Source organism: Bombina bombina, chromosome 4 (assembly GCF_027579735.1).
Source record: "Bombina bombina isolate aBomBom1 chromosome 4, aBomBom1.pri, whole genome shotgun sequence".
NCBI classification, from domain to species: Eukaryota; Metazoa; Chordata; class Amphibia; order Anura; family Bombinatoridae; genus Bombina; species Bombina bombina.
Window position 1 is genome coordinate 882127747 of NC_069502.1, and position 21314 is coordinate 882149060.

The 21314-nt window shown below is 40.0% G+C and overlaps 1 protein-coding gene across 1 annotated transcript in view; it reads right to left on the reverse strand.

Moving 5' to 3' along the window:
- Positions 1 to 12098, reverse strand: part of LOC128655681 (sulfotransferase 6B1) — a 91756-nt gene extending 79658 nt beyond the window's left edge. Inside the window, exons 1-2 of the mRNA XM_053709264.1 lie at positions 11859 to 12098; positions 1449 to 1558 (exon numbers count right to left, since the gene is read on the reverse strand). Coding sequence (XP_053565239.1) covers positions 1449 to 1558; positions 11859 to 12057 — 309 coding nt within the window. The 5' untranslated portion in view covers positions 12058 to 12098. The remainder of the gene's footprint in view (positions 1 to 1448; positions 1559 to 11858) is intronic.
- Between the last annotated feature and the right edge of the window lie 9216 nt (positions 12099 to 21314).

The window sequence follows — 21314 nt, forward strand, 5'->3', positions numbered from 1 at the left end:
AAAGACTGCAAAAATGTAAAAATATCCTTGGTCCCAAACGGACAGAAAATGGAAAAGTGCTGTGGTTATTAAGGGGTTAAAGGGACAGTCAACACCAGAATTTGTTGTTTTTAAAGATAGATAATCCATTAATTACCAATTCCCCAGTTTTGCATAACCAACACAGTTATAATTATACACATTTTACCTCTGTAATTACCGTGTGTCTAAGCCTCTGCAGACTGCCCCCTTATTTCAGTTCTTTTGACAGACTTGCATTTTAGCCAATTAGAGCTGACTCCATGGTAAATTCACGTGCATGAGCTCAATGTTAGCTATATGAAACACCTGAACTACTGCCCTCTAGCGGTGAAAAACTATCAAAATGCATTTAGATTAGAGGCGGCCTTCAAGGTCTAAGAAATTAGCATATAAACCTCCTAGGTTTAGCTTTCAACTAAGAATACCAAGAGAACAAAGCAAAATTGGTGATAAAAGTAAATTGGAAAGTTGTTTAAAATTACATGCCGTATTTGAATCATTAAATTTGTATTTGGACTTGATTGTCCCTTTATTGTCCCTTTATGTACGTAATACAGAGCACGCACAGTCAGAGGTAGCAGATTCTGACAAAGGATCAAATTCTGATAGAACAGCGGCGCACCAGCAGGGGGGCGCAAACTTAGAGGAGGCAGGTGTTGCAGCAGCATAGTGCAACAAGTGTTTTATTTTTTACTTTTTAAAACTAAACATGTGTGTTTATTTCAAAATTTTATTACCTGCATGCAGGCTGTAACTATATGCTGCATGCAGGCTTCTGTAGAGAGAGAAGGGCAGGGTAGTCGTCAAACAGCTTGGAACACCACTGTGCTGTGTATGGCCAGTGCTTGTGTTCTGTCAAATCAGCCAATTCATCAGATTAGCCAATCACTTCCGGTGACATGGAATCAGCTGTCTCACCACAAATTCACTCAATGCGCATACGCTCCCCCGGCAGGTAGCAAATCTTGACAACGGAACTGATCTGCTGCTTCCATTGTATTCATTGTTAATCAGGCATATAAACTCTGCACTATAATTACCCCAGGTTCACTATCTTTTTTGCCTCCATCTGGGGAAAGGAGGCCACCTTGTCGATCCTCAGAGGCAAAAAAGATAGTGAAGATGGGGGAATTGCAGTGCAGTGTATATATGTCTGATTAACAACACAGTGACCTGCAGCGATTGAAATATGTTGACGTGGTGGAGCGCATGCGCAGTGACTGAACATGTGTTTTTGCCTGTGTTGCCAAAAATCCTAGCACCGGCCCTGATAGGGTAAACTCGATGTTCTTCTGTCTTCTTTCAACCTAATCTACTATATTAATATACAGAACTGTTGGAGCAAATATTTAAAATATAAAAGAAACTTTTTTTTATCTAGTATTTTTAGAGTTGCTTTTATTTGTGTTTCATTATTGTATACAAACCTCAAATTTATCAGGAGCAGCAAATTCTAGAATTGGAATGTTTGCTAGTGCATTTCTAGAATAGGCAACTTTTATCATGTCACTGAGTAATCGCATAGTCCAGTTACTTCCTAGAATATACAAAAAAAAAAAAAAGGAAAATTAATCTTATTTTAATATTAACATATAAGATTATTATTTCACATAATTTTAAATTTAGTAAACAATGCAGTACTGCAGCGAGTAAGGCCAGCAGAATGCTTGGATGTATTGGTAGAGGTATTTGCAGCAGAAATAGTAAGGTTCTTATGCCACTTTACAAATCATTAGTTAGGCCTCATCTTGGGTATTGTGTGCAGTTCTGGAGGCCATATCTCCAGAAGGATATAAACAAATAGGAATCTGTGCAAAGGAGGGCTACTAAAATGGTACATGGTCTAAAAAATATAACCTACTAGAAGAGGCTCAATGACCTAAATATAAAGCTTAGAGGAGAGAAGGGAAAGAGGTGATATGATAGTATATTAAAGGGCTTAGTAAAACTGAGCCAGTGAGTATTTTACATAAAAAGGAAAATTCAAGAACAAGGGGTCATGATCTCAAGCTGAAGGGTAGTAGATTCAGAAGTAATTTGAGGAAGCACTTCTTACAGAAAGGGTGATTGATTCATGGAATAAACTTGCACAAGAGGTGGTAATGACAAACACTGTTGGGGGCTTTAAGAATGCCTGGGGCAAGCATAGGGCTATCCTACAAACTAGATAAGTTTATATTTTTAGGAAATATTGGGCAGACTTGCTGAGCCTATGGCCCCTATTTAACAAAGGTCTGTCGGACCTGATCCGACAGTACGGATCAGGTCCGACAGACCTGGCTGAATGCGGAGAGCAATACGCTCTCCATATTCAGCACTTCACCACCGCCCCCTTCCGATTTGCGGCCAATCTGCCGCCAGCAGGGGGAGTCAATCAACCCGATCGTACTCGATCGGGTTGAATTGCGACGATGTCTGTCCGCCTGCTCAGAGCAGGCGGACAGGTTATGGAGCAGCGGTCTGCAGGCTCGCCAGAAACAAGGACCCTCAAGCTCCATTCGGAGCTTGATAAATGGGCCCCAATGGCTCTTATCTGCCGTCAATATCTATGTTTCTATGTGTTAAATTTTCCCAACTGCAGTTGTTGCCTTAAGACTGCTAACAAACCCCCTTCAAACACCTCACTTACCAAAAGGGACATAGAGTAACCTTCCACCAAGGTACTCCTATTTCAGTGTAAAGGGGAAGTGTTACTTTAGTTATGCGTAGAATAAGTTGTGGTTTCTAATTTATTATTGCAAGTGCTGTGTGATACTTTGTGGTTAGGGGTAACACTTTAAGTTAGGGGTAACCCTAGGATGGTGGGCTACTGAGTGGAAAATAGATTTGGGTGAGGGTCGCTTAGAATGAAGATATATTGTATGATGTGCAATTGTACTTTAATGTAGAGAGAGGTTATGGTAGGATGAGTCTTGTGTGACAATTTTTCATAAAACACATCTTCCCCCCTCAGTGATTTACATAGAGCATGCAATTTCAACAACTTTCCAAAGTACTTCTATTTTGCAATTTGCTTTGTTCTTTTGGTATCCTTTGTTGAAAAGCATACCTAGGTAGACTCAGTAGCAGCAATGTACTACCGGGAGTTAGCTTCTGATTGGTGGCTGCATATATATGCCTCCTGTTATTAGCTCACCAGAGGTGCTCAGGTAGCTCTCATTAGTGAATTGCTGCTCCTTCAACAAAGGATACCAAGAAAATGAAGCAAATTAGATAGTAGTAATTAGAAGTAGAGAGTTGTTTAAAATTGTATGATTCATGAAAGACACATTTTGGGTTTCATGTTCCTTTAAGGATAGAGATTTTCTTGTGGTGGGTGCAGGGACCTTGGGGAAAGCAATGTCCAAACTGAATAATGGGTTGCAGGGTTTCCTTTTTTAGGAACAGTTGTGTGAGTGGGGAGCTAGAAAACTTAGCAAGCTATTTCATTGGATGGGTTCCTGCAGTAAGGTGTTAATAAGTTATTGTGGGTGGTGCACTAGTAGCAGAGGGTTAATGTGAAACACCAGCATGTATATTTATACCGTATAGCATCATGTGAAGGGAGCGTTACTAAATTAGATGTATTTCTTAAAATAATGCTGCTCAGATACTAATGAAGATTTCTAGAAAATTTGAAAACTTTGAGAAACATTACAGACTTTTATAAATTCCCCAAATTGTTTCATATTCTACGGGACAGTCCTAAATTGGGACCACAGTGATGCTTTTCCTATACTATGTCCTGGCTTATCTTCTGTATAACTGGAGCTGGTTAAAGCCTACAAATAACCAATTAAGGGCCAGATTACGATCGGAATGGTATTTAATGCTCCCGCTCGCATGCTAACTCCGCTAGAAATAAGCTTTTTGCTCGCGTCGGGTAACGCTTGTATTACAAGTTGAAAGTAAAAAGTTTTTGCTTGTGCGTTAACCTGATGCACGCAAAAAGCTGAACTTAGAATATTGTGACTGCATTAACGTATTCCCCATAGAGATCAATGGAGCAGCCTACTCACGCGCAAACCCGAGCGCATATTCTCAAGTGCACTAACCCAATATAAAAATATAAATATTTCACATTCCAGGGTTCTTCACATAGCAGAATATGTTTTATTTATTATTAAATACATATTTCTCCATATATCTGGTGGTATTTTGCTACAATATATATATATATATATATATGTGTGATTATATATACCGCAGGTATAGATATATACAGATATATATATATAGGAATATCTATTTAAAACTACTTAGAACATATTCTGCTATGTGAAGAACATTGAAATGTGAAATATTTAAATACACACTATAGCACTTAATTAAAGGGACAGTTAACACCAGACTTTTTGTTGTTTTAAACGATAGATTATTTACCAATTCCCCAGTTTTGCATAACCAGCACAGTTATAATTATACACGTTTTACCTCTGTAATTACCTTGTATCTAAGCCTCAGCAGACTGCCCCCTTATTTCAGTTATTTTGACAGACTTGCATTTTAGCCAATCAGAGCTGTCTCCATGGTAAATTCACGTGCATGAGCTCAATGTTATCTATATGAAACACACAAACTAATGCCCCCTAGTGGTGAAAAACTATCAAAATGCATTTAGATTATAGGCAGCCTTCAAGGTCTAAGAAATTAGCATATGAACCTCCTAGGTTTAGCTTTCAACTAAGAATACCAAGAGAACAAAGCAAAATTGGTGATAAAAGTAAATTGGAAAGTTGTTTAAAATTACATGCCCTATTTGAATTGTGAAAGGACTTTTTGGACTTAACTGTCCCTTTAAGTATGAATATTGCATAAATATGTTTTTTCATGTTTTCATTTACTTGGCTGAAAAGGGCTCCAATGCACTTGTATATGTCTATATATGTATACATATGTATTTATGTGTTTATTTGTGTGTATATATGTCTGTAAATACATATATATATATATATATATATATATATATATATATGTGTGTAAAATTAATCCAAGGTAACAAGGCGGCTCAAAGTCCAAATGCTTTAATTATTTCACAAATAGTGACAGTTTAAAACACATCTTCATACTCCTATAGGCTTAGCAGCACTACTAGCCAAAAAATGTAAACAGTAAGACTACAGGCGGATCTTCTGTCTTACGCGTTTCAGCTTCCTGCCTTAATCATAGACCATATATATATAGATAATAGAAGACAGCACTCACTGGACTTAAAGAATAGCAATAGTAGCTTTTATTTTACGTGACGTGTCGGGGACAGCTCCCCTTCATCAGACCAACAATGTAATGTGACAAGCAAACATTTATACCCTCTAAGACCCTCCCACAGTGAGCAGAAATTGCGCCAAAATGGTTGTCAAGGCAACCATCTACTGTTACACCAAAGTACTGTATATACAAATACAGATACCAGTTAGTTAATGCCTTATATACTGTATAGAGTAGCATACGTGAAACCACAGATCAATCAAGGTGAACATATACGTATAAAATTCATAGGTACACACATAAAAGGCAATAATACAAACAGACAACAGGACAAAAAGGACAACAGGACTGCAAGCACAGGGTGTAATGTATATGTTACATATATTGCATACACAGCATGATGACCCCTGTATACAGGCCCACTTGAAGTGTGAAATCGCAAAATCAAAAATAGGGATCAGGGAACAACCAGTCAGGTATATACTAGTATGCAAAACATGCAGCATGATCAACTTAAATGCATACGGTAGCAGTGGCCCAACCTGTGATACAATGCGCTTATATATATTAAATATTGCATCTAACTCACAAGTCATTGCCAAATACATAGACAAGTCAGTGCCAAAATAAACACAGTACTAGATGTACCTTGCTCCTACCAGTAACAACTGAAACCAGGTTCACTAGTTGTAAGTGTGCCGTGCAGTGTCAAAATCCGTATCAGTAGTCATGAGTGCCTATAACAGTGCAAGCATAGACCCCATGAGCAGCCAACCAGAGCGCAAGAGTGGGAGGGGTAGAACTAGTCAGTAAGAAAATGTCAGTCACAGCGCAAAAAGCATCTGATAGGGGGGGGGGGGGGGTGGCGCACCTCTATGTACACATAGTCTCAGCAAGTCAGAAAGTGTCAGTCACAGCTCCTAAGACGTCTGATAGGGTGGGAGGGGCGCGCCTCTATGTAGACATAATACTAGGGGTAATGTACCCACAGAATGAACAGAGTGCACTGGTGGGTAAACAGAACTACATGGAATACAGTAATCAGGCACAGGGGAAAAGGGGCAAGTCCACCAGTGCCAAATGTCTAATAGGTATAGTATGACCGGTATTGAAAGGAGTAGACACATTAATAGGATACTCCCGGTCAAATATAAAAGTATAACATAGAAAATAATGCATGTGACCAATCTATAGATAAATAGGGCATGTGAGCACTATATAGAGTGCCTGGATAATGGGAAGGGACACACTGCAGAGGTGAATAATACACCAAGCTATCTAATGTACGATAAATGTATGCACCAGGCCAATACCTACTGTCAAAGGGGCCCTAATTACAGACCAGGGGAGTCCGTCAAGGGGGTACGTTGCAAAAAGCGAAACAGAGGCTCTATGTCAGTGTGCATGTTTAAGCACATAGTTGCAAACACTGGAGAGAGCTAACAACTACATAGTTGTAAACAGAATAAATAAAATAAGCAAGTAAATACATTTAGATACTAATACTGTCAGGATCCAGCCTGGAATTGAACCTGAGACCTGTTTATATTTCTGCTGCTGTTCTTTCCCAGCCTGTTGTTTTACCAATATGCCACCAGATGGCTTCATCACAGGATAAGAATATTGTGTTTTTCTGTTTGCTGCAACTTTGGCTCTCTGGCTCCACCTGCCTGCCAGCTGAAACAAATCAGCAGCCTGCTTTATCTGGGATGTTTGTTTGAAATTTTGGGCCTTGACATTGAGAGTTATACTCTGAAACACTCTCTGCTCCTGTATCCTGTGTGAAATACAGATTTGTTGGATTTACTGGTTCCTGATTTCTGCTACAATTACTGACTACTCTTCTGGATAATCCCTTGGCACTGTGTTTCATTTTTGGACTGATTTCCTGGCAATTGCTCTTGCCTAAAACTTTCTTTCCTAAGGACTGACTCAGGTACTTTTGCTTGCTTGTTTCCAGATACTACAAACTTCCAATTTGCAGTCTATGCAAGTATCCTGTTTGTTTCTACAAAGTTCCAAATTGCAGTCTATGCAAGTATCCTGTTTGTTTCTACGAAGTTCCAAATTGCAGTTTATGCAAATTTCCTGTTTGTTTCTACAAAGTTTCAATTTGCAGTTTATGCAAGTATCCTGTTTGTTTCCGCCCACTTTGACGTTACGTGACACAGCTGATACAGACCGGCTTTGACGTTGTGAAGTGGCTATTTGATACCGGCTTCTGCATCGAAGAAATACCCGGTTCCACTGCTGTTCTCTAAAGGGATCTAGCGCTGCTGCAGAGACAAAAACACGGTGTAAGTAAAAGTGAGCACCTTAATTTTGGTTCTCTGCTTTTCTTTTGATTTGGATTCATTCTCATATCAGCTCCTCTCCAGCTACAATTTGGCGTCTAACATCTCAGCTGTTGGAGGAGATTCCGAATTAATTCCGCTCTGGACTAAACTCACAATATTAACCCTTGAAGGCCTATGAACTGTCTTGGATCAATTTGTATTGTGCATCTTTTTGTTTTGGTTCAATTTATTTTATTTTATTGATACTACACAAATTTGTTTTGTATTTATTTGTTTGCATTTGCTGATCAGCAATTTTATTTATTTATTATTTTTTTCATTTTTATGTCTAATAAATTTATTCTTTGTACAATTTACATACGTGTGTATGTGTTACAATTAAGACCAAAGATTTTCAAAAATTGTCTATAAGATAATAATTTTTTTATATAGCATAAGTTATATCACATTTTATCCAATTTTCTAAACACAGATTTTAGCAGCATTTTTATGCAGCGCTGTAGGTTTTAAATATCTTGTCTCATTTTTGAGCAAGTTATTTTATTAGTTTTTTGTCCTGTTTGTTTCTACAAAGTTCCAATTTGCAGTTTATGCAAGTTTCCTGTTTGTTTCTACAAAGTACCAGTTTGAAGTTTATGCAAGTTTCCTTAAAGTACCAATTTGCAGTTTATGCAAGTTTCCAGTGTGTTACAACTGTGTCCAGTCTTCAGCATATGCAAGTATCCTGTCTGTTATACAAGCACTGCTTTCCTGCCTGATACTACACAGTTCCAGATCTACAGCATATGCAAGTATCCTGCTTGTTATTACAAAGCCCTGCTTTCCTGCGTGTTATTACACAGTTCCAGTCTTCAGCATATGCAAATATCCTGTCTGTTACACAAAGCTCTGCATTCCTGCCTGTTATTATACAGTTCTACAGCATATGCAAGTATCCTGCTTGTTATTACAAAGCTCTGCATTCCTGCCTGTTATTTCACTGTTCCAGTCTATAGCATATGCAAGTATCCTGCCTGTTATTACAAAGAACTGTATTCCTGCCTAATACAACAACCTATAGACTTTGTCATATCTAATTGCATATCTCTACATTGCTTTATCCTATAAATAAAACCATCTCCTTTATTTCCTAAAACCTTGTACCTGTTTAATTATGCCTAAAAGGAAAGACTCACGCAGACAAAACACAACATTAACCCCAAAACCTGACACCTCTGCACAACAGCTCCTTACTCCTGAACCTGCTCCCTTGCAAAGTATGACAAATACTGATCAAATAACATACTAGTGTGAAATAGATACAACGCACAAGAAACTCATTCTAAACGCTATCAATGTATAGTTCTGGTACCCCAGATGGGTGTGTGTGTGCAGACATAAAGACCAACACATTCAAAGAAAAAAGAGACAGTAATTGCCCATATTCAATCCTTTAGGGTGAATGGTGTCCAGTTTATAGATCCATTTAACTTCCTTTTGTAGTAAAAGTTTATGTCTGTCATCGCCCCTACTTAGCAGGGGTACGTGGTCAATGAGTATGAATCTAAGGTCCTTCACTGTATGTCCTTGTTCCATGAAATGTCTAGCAATGGGTTGGTCGCTCCTCCCTTTATCAATAGCTGCCCGTATATATAGCAAAGTACCTTTTAGTGCATAAGCAATAGTCAAAAATAGCAGGGTGCAGAAAACAATCATATAATCCTTCAAAATAAATCACACTCTCTGGGTTTAAGCAAAGCAAACTGGTTTATTCCATGACGTTTCAGGGAGTTGTCTGAGGAAGGGGTGAATGCCCCAAAACGTCATGGAATAAACCAGTTTGCTGTGCATAAACCAAGAGAGTGTGATTTATTTTGAAGGATTATCTATCTATCTATCTATCTATCTATCTATCTATCTATCTATCTATCTATATAAAAATAACACAGTTTAAGAACTGAGCTCCTTACTGATAATAGCTGCGCACACACAAAATAATGATTGAAAAATTAAAAAATCTATATAAGATAATTAACTTATCTGTAATAATCAAAAATATCATAGAGTCTCTTCCTCTTGTTAAAACTGGTGATCCACGAGAAGTACTGGCTGCTTGACAGAGAACCCCTCAGGTTTGAATCCAAGTCCAGTAGTAATTATTATCTAAAAAATCAAGGGCACAAAAGCACTTCTCTTAGTGCAATCAATTTTAATACAATTAAAAGTTCACAAACGATAAATCTCCAATACAAATGGGTACTCACAAAAGAGCCCTCAATCAAATGAGGCAAGATGCAGGCACAGGTGTATAAGTTACAGATGCATTCCTTCTGGCTTGTTATAATCCAAAGCTCTTTTCCCTCAGGCTTGCAACATATATTGTTGTCACTACTGATTAGTAGCAATTAAAATCGTCAATACCAATTTTGGTGGCAAAGAAATAAATGGTCAAATACCACACATTCACTAATCATTTAATGTGTCTCCAGATTTGCCTAATCGGTATATTTACCAGATTGCTGAGCAAACAAATGTTTATAAAAACTGGCAGATGTCGAGTATCGACGTGACGTAAGGTGGGCATGGCCTAACGCGTTTCATCGAGGATCCGCTTCGTCAGAGGCTTTTTCTTTAGGCCACGGCCATCTTGCGTTACGTCATGTGTGGTGACTCTGGCAAGCCTAGGTATTTGACCATTTATTTCTCTGCCACCAAAATTGGTATTGACGATTTTAATTGCTACTAATCAGTAATGACAACAATATATGTTGCAAGCCTGAGGGAAAAGAGCTTTGGATTATAACAAGCCAGAAGGAATGCATCTTTAACTTATAAACCTGTGCCTGCATCTTACCTCATTTGATTGAGGGCTCTTTTGTGAGTACCCATTTGTATGGGAGATTTATCTTTTGTGAATTTAATTGTATTAAAATTTATTGCACTATGAGATGTGCTTTTGTGCGCTTGATGTTTTAGATAATAATATATATTTATACATAAACAGTGCTTTTTTTTGTAAAAGAAAATGTGCCGGTACTCATTAATTGATAAACTCTGAGAAAAGCAAAGGGACAACATTATTTACAATGTTAGATGTATTTTTTTGCAGCCACCTTTTATGAAAACTAGAGTATTTAATTGATAATTACAAATATTACCTGTTATGAGTTTGCAGAGGTAAGTACACCCACAAAAAAGCCCTGCATATATATATATATATATATATATATATATATATATATATATATATAATTTGTACATTATTATATACATATAGATGGTGTACTATTTAAAAATAATTAACTCTTACTGGAATATTGTTCTTATTATTGAATGAGTTCACACATTATTTGTCTGCCTAATTTTAATGCTGTGTTGTAACAATAACCATATGCCCATAATGTGTTCCAGAGACGGACATTGTCAATATTATGGGGTAGGTGTAAGAGCTTGGTGCTGTAATCTGTATAACAAGTTATGGATAACTCTAAATTATACTATGACTATCAAATGGGTGTGTTTTGATCACATAACTGAGTGGGCGGAGCAGTGGAACAGTAGATCATCAATACTCCAGCAACCTGCTTGCTCTGCTGCAAAGTGTCCCTGGAATATTTTTTTAAATGTTGGCAACTATGGTATTTATCTCTGTGTTAAAGCCCTTTGCCTGCCTTTTTTTAATACCTGAAACCTCATATCTTTGAGCCTTAATAACTTTTTTGTGCAATATTTATATATTATTTTATTTTTTTACTTATTTGTATTAAATGGTGTCACTGTACTTTGTAATGTATTTTTGATGTGCTTTGTGACCCTTTTTTTAATGATGTAGTTAACCAGAGCAATCATGTTTACTTTCAACTTGTAATATGATCGCTACATCCGACATGCATAAACAGCCGTGATAAACTTGAACAGCGTAACTGTTAGCACACCACTTGTAATCTGGCCCTTAAAGGGATTCCATTTTAAATAGAAGCATTTTTGCATTATACTTCAATTATTATTATTATTCTTCAATTAGCAAAAATGATTACTGGTTTTCAGTGGCATACACACATATGCTGTGAGTGTCCGTGCACCAGTATTCATACACTACTACACCTTCTCAGAGTCATTTGGAATACTGGTGCACAGGTCCACACACTATATGTGCGTATGCCACTGAACATCTTATAACTTTTACTAAAACCATGCAAAAAAAAAAATATTTAAAATAGCTTTTAAAGGAATGTTTATCCATCAAAATCTCACACCTTTTTTGCAACATCTTCTATATATCCTCTAAACTTTGTAGACAATATACAGTATATCTGAAATACCATTAGACATATATTAGTAAACATTATTGAATGTGTGGAAAAAAAAACTTACCACATTTTGGATAAGCAGCTAACATGATGTCATCATATCTGGCTTCAAAACTTTCCAATGCTTGAAATGTATCAATGTTGCAAGTTGCAGTGGGATATAACACACCATTGTAAGTGAACACTAGTTTGTCAGGTGGTGTATCTTTAGCATTTTCAAATATATTCAGTAACTCTTGCTTAAATGTTTTGTCCTCTGCCATTTTGTCTTGTCACCTACAAAAGAGAAAGAACGGTCAAATGATTGTTTTACTGCATCCACAGAACTCTATAAGAGCACAAGAAGGGGGGGGGGGGGGCAGAGAGCAAATGAACTTTATACCATTGTTTGTGCCAAGTATTGCAGTGCATGCATTTTAATCACAATGAATATATATATATGAATGCCAAAGTAAGCATGACAGATATTTTTTTATCTTTATGTAATCTATAAACGGTTGCTTTAAAAGGACATTCTACTCCCAAATTGTTATTCCCCTTATTAACTATTCCCCAGTTTTGCATAACCAACAGTTATAATAATACACTTTTTACCTCTGATTACCTTGTATCTAAGCTTCTGCAGACTGCCCCCTTTTCCTTCCATAAGACAGGGAGAGTCAACGACTTCATTCTTTACTGTTGGGAATACAACACCTGGCCACCAGGAGGAGGCAAAGACACCCCAGCCAAAGGCTTAAATATCCCTCCCACTTCCCCTATCCCCCAGTCATTCTTTGCCTTTCGTCACTATAAGAGGTGGCAGAGAAGTGTCAGAAGATTTGGATAGTCCTGTAATGGGTATGTTCCCTTCAAGAAAGGACTGGAGATTTACGTAATCATGTCAACCTGTCAGTGAGAGTATTGATGAAAGTTAGAGTCTGGAGATGCAGGGAAAGTTTTTCTGCAAACCCATCCAGACTGTCGCCTAACAGCTCCTGAGCAATCAGTGTTGATGAGTTTCACTGCTTGCTGTTACACACTCAAGTCCATGTCAGGAGCGTCGCTGCAAGACTGTTACACTTAAGAGGCTGTGCCTGTTCCACAGCATGGATCCTGGAGGGTAAGACCATTTTATATATACACTTTTGCTATATAGGGTCACAGTGTGGCTCTTTAATGCCTCAATAGGATCAAGAGTTAATATCTCCTTCAGGGAGATTATTTGAACAGCTAGGGGTTATTTATAACGGCTTTAATGTGAGTTTTTTGGGCTCATAGACTGTGTGCTTTTGGCTTGGAACAAACAGGTTTCACTTTTGTTTTTAAATGTTGCACAGTCCTGCCCTACGCACCATGTGACCAAGTGCGGTCTTTTCATTTTCCTACGATCCTACTGATATCACTCCTAAGGAGAGCATTTTCACTGTTAGCTTTCTGGGTCTAGGAGGTGGTGAGTGCCCAATCATTAGGATTATAAAGGTGCGGTTTTTTGAATAAAAGACTTTTCTTTTTTGTCTGTCCTTTTGTGGATATATCTTAGCTATGGAGGACTCTGATACTACATTAGAAGGTTCCGCTCCTTCTGTACTGATTAATAATTCCTGTTTATATTGTGAGAAGGCCATGATTTGCCCGCCTGCTCATTTTTTGTTCCATTTGCCTAAGCACTTTTCTAACGTCTAAGAAGGGAGACAAGCCTGCTAATACTCCTAGTGCTATTAGACCCTATGAGCCGTCTACCTCTCAGGAATCTGTGTCTCAAGTGATTACTACCCTTTCTACACTACCCGCTTCACATGCAGTTCCCCACAACTCAACTGTTCCTCCATCTGGAGGGGGCTTTTTTCCTGCCAACTTTACCACACAATTACAATCGTTGGTGTCTGCAGCCCTGAGTGCCTTACCTCCCTCTAGCAAACGTAAGTGAAAATTTAAACATACTGTAGTTCTTCTGACCTAGAGTCATCTAAATCTTTGTTGGATTTAGCTACTATGTCTCAGCTATCTGAGGATGAGTTAACCTCTGTAGCTTCAGAGGGTGAACTTTCTGAGTTGGAGACTTCAGTTTCTAAACCTCCTTCAGTGGAGGAACCCTCCTTTTAGATTTAAAATTGAGCATCTGCATTTTTTATTAAAGGGGGTTCTGTCTACGCTAGAGGTTCCAAAGGCTAAGATCCATAAATTAGACATGGTTTATGAAGACAGGAATGTCCCTCTGACTTTTCCTGTGCCAGTTAAGATGGCGAACATTATTAGTAACGAATGGGAAAGAATGGGAACTTCTTGTTCCCCCTCTTGTCTACTTTCCAAAAATGATTACCGGTCCCTGACTCTCAATTGGATTTTTGGGGCTCCATCCATAAGGTGGATGGCGCTATTTCTACATTGGCTAATAGTGATGTCGCGAACCTAAAATTTTCGGTTCGCGAACCGCGGACTCGAACTTCCGGTATTATTGAATTCAATAGGCAGGCGAACTTTAAAACCTACAAGGACTCTTTCTGGCCACAATAGTGATGGAAAAGTTGTTTCAAGGGTCCTAACACCTGGACTGTTGCATGCTGGAGGGGGATCCATGGCAAAACTCCCATGGAAAATTACATAGTTGATGCAGAGTCTGCTTTTAAGCCATAATGGGTCTAAATCAACTAACATTCCCAAAGTGGCTGTCTCAAAACATCCCGGACAGAAGATAGATTGATAGTGATAGATAGGATAGATAGATATACATAGATTGATAGTTAGATAGAATCGATAGAAGAGAAATAGATATATTTGTTAGATATATAATTACCCTAATAAATTCTAATAATCAAACATGCGTTCTTGGACCCAACTAGCTTGTGCTAAGTTACAACTGTGAAATCTAAAAAAACATTGAATAGACACCCAGTACACTTCTTTATCCTTTGGCCTTTTTAGCAGAGGCTCCACGACACTCAACAAAACCAGCAGTAGGAAAGAGGACATATGGCATCCTTTGTGAAAAAAAGATTATAGGAAAGGCATTGATTTTAGAAACCCGGGGATAATTTGTTGCAACCGTGAATTTGAATTAAAAAAAATGATTGGATGGACACCAGGTACAATTCTTTATCCATAATGCCTTTTTATAAGAGGGTCCAGGACCCTCAAACAAAAAACCAGCAGGAAAGAGGACATATGGCATACTTTTGAACAATAGAGTACAGGAAAGGCATAGATTTTAGAAACCCATAGAATTTTTTTTAAAATGTAAATTTGAATAAAAAAAATGATTCGATGGACAGCCAGTACACCTCTTTCTCCTTAGGCCTTTTTATAAGAGGGTCCTGGACCCTCAAAAAAAAACCAGCAGGAAAGAGGATGTATGGCATTCTTTTGAACAATAGAGTACAGGTACAGCATTGATTTTACAAACCCAGAGATCATTTTGGTCAATTGTTCAATAGAAAAATAAAAATGAGTGGCCAACCAGTACACCTCTTTCTCCTTAGGCCTTTTTATAAGATGGTCCTGGACACTCAAAAAAAACACCAGCAGGAAAGAGGACGTATGGCATCCTTTTGAACAATAGAGTACAGGTATGGCATTGATTTTACAAAACCAGAGATAATTTTGGTCAAATGAGAAATAGAAAATAAAAATGAGTGGACACCCAGTACACCTCTTTCACCTTAGGCCTTTTTATAAGAGTGTCCAGGACCCTCAAACAAAATACCAGCAGGAAAGAGAACATATGGCATACTTTGGAACAATAGAGTACTGGTACGGCATTGATTTGTGAAAACGACAGATAATTGTTTGTAAAAGTGAAATAGCACCAAAAACCATGCTTGGACTCCCACTCCAGGTCGTTCACCTTCAGCTTTTTATAAGAGGGTCCAGCACCCTCAACAGAAACAACTGCAGGAAACACCACCACATATGCCATCCTTTTGCACAAGCGAGTACAGGTATGACATCCATTTTAGAAACCCAAAGATAATTGAGAGGAACCAGGAACATTTTTATAAAAACTGGATGGGGCAACCATTACTACAGGTCGTTCTCCTTCAGCCTTTTTATATCATGGGCCACGACCCGCAACAGGCACAACAGCATGAAACAAAACATATGCCACCCTTTTGCACAATAGAGTACAGGTATGTCATAGATGGAACACGGAGATAATTTAGATCAACCAAGAGACGGATAAAGATGCTTGGTCGGTCCTACTCTTTCAAATTTGTTGCATTTTGCTTTCAATTGAATGGTCCACCGGATATGAGTGGTGTGTAAAGTTGTACAATTCGTAACAGTTTAATCACTAGTGTTATGTGCCTTATTTTTTTTATTTGAGTTTTGTACCCACAGAGATGCAGCAGAGGCCAGAAAAATTAGGAATGCACAAATGACTGAAACATTGGGGTATTGTTGGAGCAACTGCTGTAGCAGCGGCCAGAAAAATCGATGTTTGTAAAACATTTATAAAGTGCCCTAAAAGCTTGTGGCTTGAACACTAGTTGTTGGCAGATAAGTCAAGCAAGTCCTCCGTCTTTATAACCAAAAAAAAAAGGCCAGCCTGTGTACCAGTTGTAGCCCAAGGCAGCTCATATCATCATCAGTAGTTTTTTATTCAAATGTATCGCCCAATGTCAGTCCCTTCGGGATCTAGCCCTCATTCATTTTTATAAAAGTGAGATAGTCAAGGCTTTTTTGACCTAGGCGACTTCTCTTCTCAGTGACAAAACCTCCTGCTGCACTAAAAGTCCTTTCGGACAGGACACTTGAAGCGGGGCAGGCCAGAAGTTCCATTGCAAATTGGGATAGCTCATAGCATAGTTTTTAATTTATTATGAAAATGCTCCATCCTTTCCGACTTGCGGGAATTTGGTAACATTTCAGGCACTTTATGCTTATACCGGGGGTCGAGGAGCGTGGACACCCAGTACAGGTCGTTCTCCTTCAGCTTTTTTATACGAGGGTCCCTCAACAGGCACGACAGCATGAAAGAACCCATTTGAACAAGGTTGGATGCTGAGCTAATCATGTCGCGTTCCTCCTCCTCACTGATCTCACTGATGGTATCTTCTTCCCCCCAGCCACGTACAACACCACGGGTACCAGAAAGGTGAGAAAAACTAGCACCCTGGGATGACTGTTGTGCTCGGTCTTCCTCCTCCTCATCCTCCCCAAAGCCACATTCCTCCTCTGACTCCTCTTCCTCACAATCCTCTTCCTGCGTTGCCGCAGGTCCAGCAAGCAATGCTGATTCGGCTGTTTGTGGGGGTGATGGACACCACAACTCTTCCTCTTCCTCTTCACGCTCATCTACTGCCTGATCCAGCACTCTTCGCAGGGCACGCTCCAGGAAGAAAACAAATGGTATGATGTCGCTGATGGTGCCTTCGGTGCGACTGACAAGGTTTGTCACCTCCTCAAAAGGACGCATGAGCCTACAGGCATTGCGCATGAGCATCCAGTAATTTGGCAAAAATATCCCCAGCTCCCCAGAGGCTGTCCTAGCACCCCGGTCATACAAATACTCATTAACAGCTTTTTCTTGTTGCAGCAGGCGGTCAAACATTAGGAGTGTTGAATTCCACCGTGTCGGGCTGTCGCAAATCAAGCGCCTCAATGGCAGGTTGTTTCGACGCTGGATATCAGACAAGTGCGCCATGGCCGTGTAGGAACGCCTGAAATTGCCACACACCTTCCTGGCCTGCTTCAGGACGTCCTGTAAGCCTGGGTACTTATGGACAAATCGTTGTACAATCAGATTACACACATGTGCCATGCACAGCACATGTGTCAACTTGCCCAATTTCAATGCCGCCACTAAATTACTTCCATTGCCAATCTCCAGTTGGTGCAAAGTCAGCCACTGATCCACCTGTGCGTTCAGGGCGGTCAGGAGTGCTGGTGCGGTGTGACTCTCCGCTTTCAGGCAAGTCAACCCCAAGACGGCGTGACACTGCCGTACCCGGGATGTAGCATAGTACCTGGGGAGCTGGGGGGTGCCATAGATGTGGAGCAAGACGCAGAAGTTGAAGAGGACTCAGCCGAGGAAGAGGTTATGGAAGAGGATGGAGTAGGAGGAGTAGAGGAGGAAGCAGCAGGCCTGCCTGCAAGTCGTGGCGGTGTCACCAACTCTTCTGCAGAGCCACGCATTCCATGCTTGTCAGAAGTCAGCAGGTTTACCCAATGCGCAGTGTAGGTGATATACCTGCCCTGACCATGCTTTGCAGACCAGCTATCCGTGGTCATATGGACCCTTGCCCCAACGCTGTGTGCCAGACATGCCATAACTTCCTTTCTCACAACAGAGTACAGGTTTGGGATTGCCTTTTGTGAAAAGAAATTTCTGCCAGGTACCTTCCACTGCGGTGTCCCAATAGATACAAATTTTTTGAAAGCATCAGACTCCACCAGCTTGTATGGTAAAAGCTGGCGGGCTAAGAGTTCAGACAAGCCAGCTGTCAGACGCCCGGGCAAGGGGGTGACTTTGAGAAATTGGCTTCTTACGCTCAAACATGTCCTTGACAGACACCTGACTGTGGGCAGATGACCAGGAACTGCTACGTAAGAGAGACTGAGTGGAGGATGGTTGAGAGGGGGCAAGGAGGACAGCACTGGTTGACGTGGCTGAAGATGCTGGAGCAGGAGGAGGAGGGTGGCTTTCACTTTGTGTGCTGCTTCTACTCATGTGTTCTTCCCATCGGCCTTTGTGATGGGAGACCATGTGCCTTCGCAAAGCAGTTGTACCTAGGTGGCTGTTGGACTTCCCACGACTCAGTTTCTTTTGGCACAGGTTGCAAATGGCATCGCTGTTGTCAGAGGCAGACACACAAAAAAAAATGCCACACTGCTGAGCTCTGCGATGACGGCATTCTGGTGGTGGCAACAGCATGCGTTGATGGGCGTCGGCGGGCTGTCTGGCTGACCCCTGGTGACGATGCATGCTGTCTGACTGTGTCACTAGCTCCTTGAGACGACCTCCCCGTGCTTCCAAATTGTCTCCTCCTCCTCCTCCTCTCTGTCTCCCCATCTGAACTTTCCCCCTCTTCTTCTTCTCTTCTAGCAGGCACCCACGTGACATCCACCGACACATCATCATCAACCGCTTCACTTGTATCTGAAACATCAAGAAAGGAAGCAGCAGCGGGTACAACATCACCATCATCATCACACCGTACCTCCATGTCGGTAATGCTGCCTGACTGAGACTGATCACTATTATCTACATCCTCTGTCAATGATGGTTGCGCATCACTCATTTCTTCAAAATGATGTGTCAATAACTCCTGTGACAGATCAAGTGAAGCGGCTGTGGTGCTAGTGTTGGTGGTGGCGACAGGCGGCGGAGTGTCACTGGTCACTTGAGACCTGCCCAAAGCACAGCTGGACTTAGATGGTGCGTCAAGGTTAGGAGGACTAGCAGCGGAAGCTGAAGAAGATTGGGTTTCCTGTGTTAGCCATTCAACTAGGTCCTCCTCAGAAGTTTTTGCAACCCCCCTGGCACCCGGCGTCTGAACAATGTGCATATTTGTAGGGTCTAAAGGAATCACAGCACCACGACCACGACCACGGAACCTGCGGGGTGGCCTGCCTCTGCCTGTCATTTTTTTTTAAATGGACACTAACAATACTATTACACCAACTGAGTGGTGGCACTGTGAAAGTGGGCACAGTATACGCTGTGAGACTGACAACAACAAAAAAGACAGATGTTTTAAAAATCACAAATTGTTAATTTTTTTAAATATTACTAGTACTGTGGCAACAAATATGATTGTTTGGCACTATTTGGCAAATAAGCCTGTCTGGCACACACGCTGGGAGAAAGGAAACTGCAATTCAATGGCACTAGGAGACTGAAGAATCACAGTCAAAACAGTTATGATTAACAAAAATTCCAATCCTGTTACAATAAATATGAGTGGTGGCACTAATTGGCTAGTTGGGACTGGCACACAGTCAGGCAGGCAGGAGGAAAATGCAATTCAAGGGCACGAGTAGACTGCAGATTGACAGTCAAAACAGTGTTGATTGACAAATTTTGCAATACTGTTAAAAGAAATATGATTGCTAGCACTAATTGGATAGTTGGGCCTGGCACACAGGCTGGCAGGCAGTAGAAAAGTGCAATTCAATGGCACAAGCAAAATGAGGATTAAGATCAACCATCAAGATTTTTTTTATTTAAATTAGTAACTATACTGTGACAACAATTAGGATTGGTGTAAATAGTTGGCAAGACGGCCTGGCACAAAAGGATGGCAGGCAGGAGGGAGATGCAATTCAAGGACACTAGGAGACTGATTAATGACAGTCAAAACAGTGATGATTGACAATTTTTGCAATACTGTTAAAAGAAATATGATTGCTGACAACAATTGGCTAGGTGGACCTGGCTCACAGCAGGCTGCAAGGCAGGAGGAAAGTGCGTTTCAATGGCACCAGCAAACCGAGGTTTCAAATCACAGCAACTATTACCAAACATTTTAATTTTTAATTATTAGAATACTGTCACAACAAATATGATTGGTGTAAATATTTTTGAAGTAGGCCTGGCACACAGGCTTGGAAGGCTGTAGAAAAGTGCAATTCAAAGGCACGAGAAAACTGAGGGTTAAGATCATCAACAATAAAGATTTTTTTAATTATAATTAGTAACTATACTGTGACAAAAAATTAGGATTGGTGTAAATAGTTGGCAAGATGGCCTGGCACAAAAGGATGGCAGGCAGGAGGGAGATGCAATTCAAGGACACTAGGAGACTGATTACTGACAGTCTAAACAGTGATGATTGACAATTTTTGCAATACTGTTAACAGAAATATGATTGCTGACAACAATTGGCTAGGTGGGGGCTTGGCTCACAGCAGGCTGCAAGGCAGGAGGAAAGTGCGTTTCAATGGCACCAGCAAACTGACGATTCAAATCACAGCAACTATTACCAAAAATTTTAATTTTTAATTATTAGAATACTGTCACAACAAATATGATTGGTGTAAATATTTTTGAAGTAGGCCTGGCACACAGGCTTGGAAGGCTGTAGAAAACTGCAATTCAAAGGCACGAGCAAACTGAGGGTTAAGATCATCAACAATAAAGATTTTTTTAATTTTAATTAGTAACTATACTGTGACAAAAAATTAGGATTGGTGTAAATAGTTGGCAAGACGGCCTGGCACAAAAGGATGGCAGGCAGGAGGTAGATGCAATTCAAGGACACTAGGAGACTGATTACTGACAGTCCAAACAGTGATGATTGACAATTTTTGCAATACTGTTAACAGAAATATGATTGCTGACAACAATTGGCTAGGTGGGGGCCTGGCTCACAGCAGGCTGCAAGGCAGGAGGAAAGTGCGTTTCAATGGCACCAGCAAACTGACGATTAAAATCACAGCAACTATTAACAAAAAAATTAATTTTTAATTATTAGAATACTGTCACAAAAAATATGATTGGTGTAAATATTTTTTAAGTAGGCCTGGCACACAGGCTTGGAAGGCTGTAGAAAAGTGCAATTCAAAGGCACGAGCAAACTGAGGGTTAAGATCATCAACA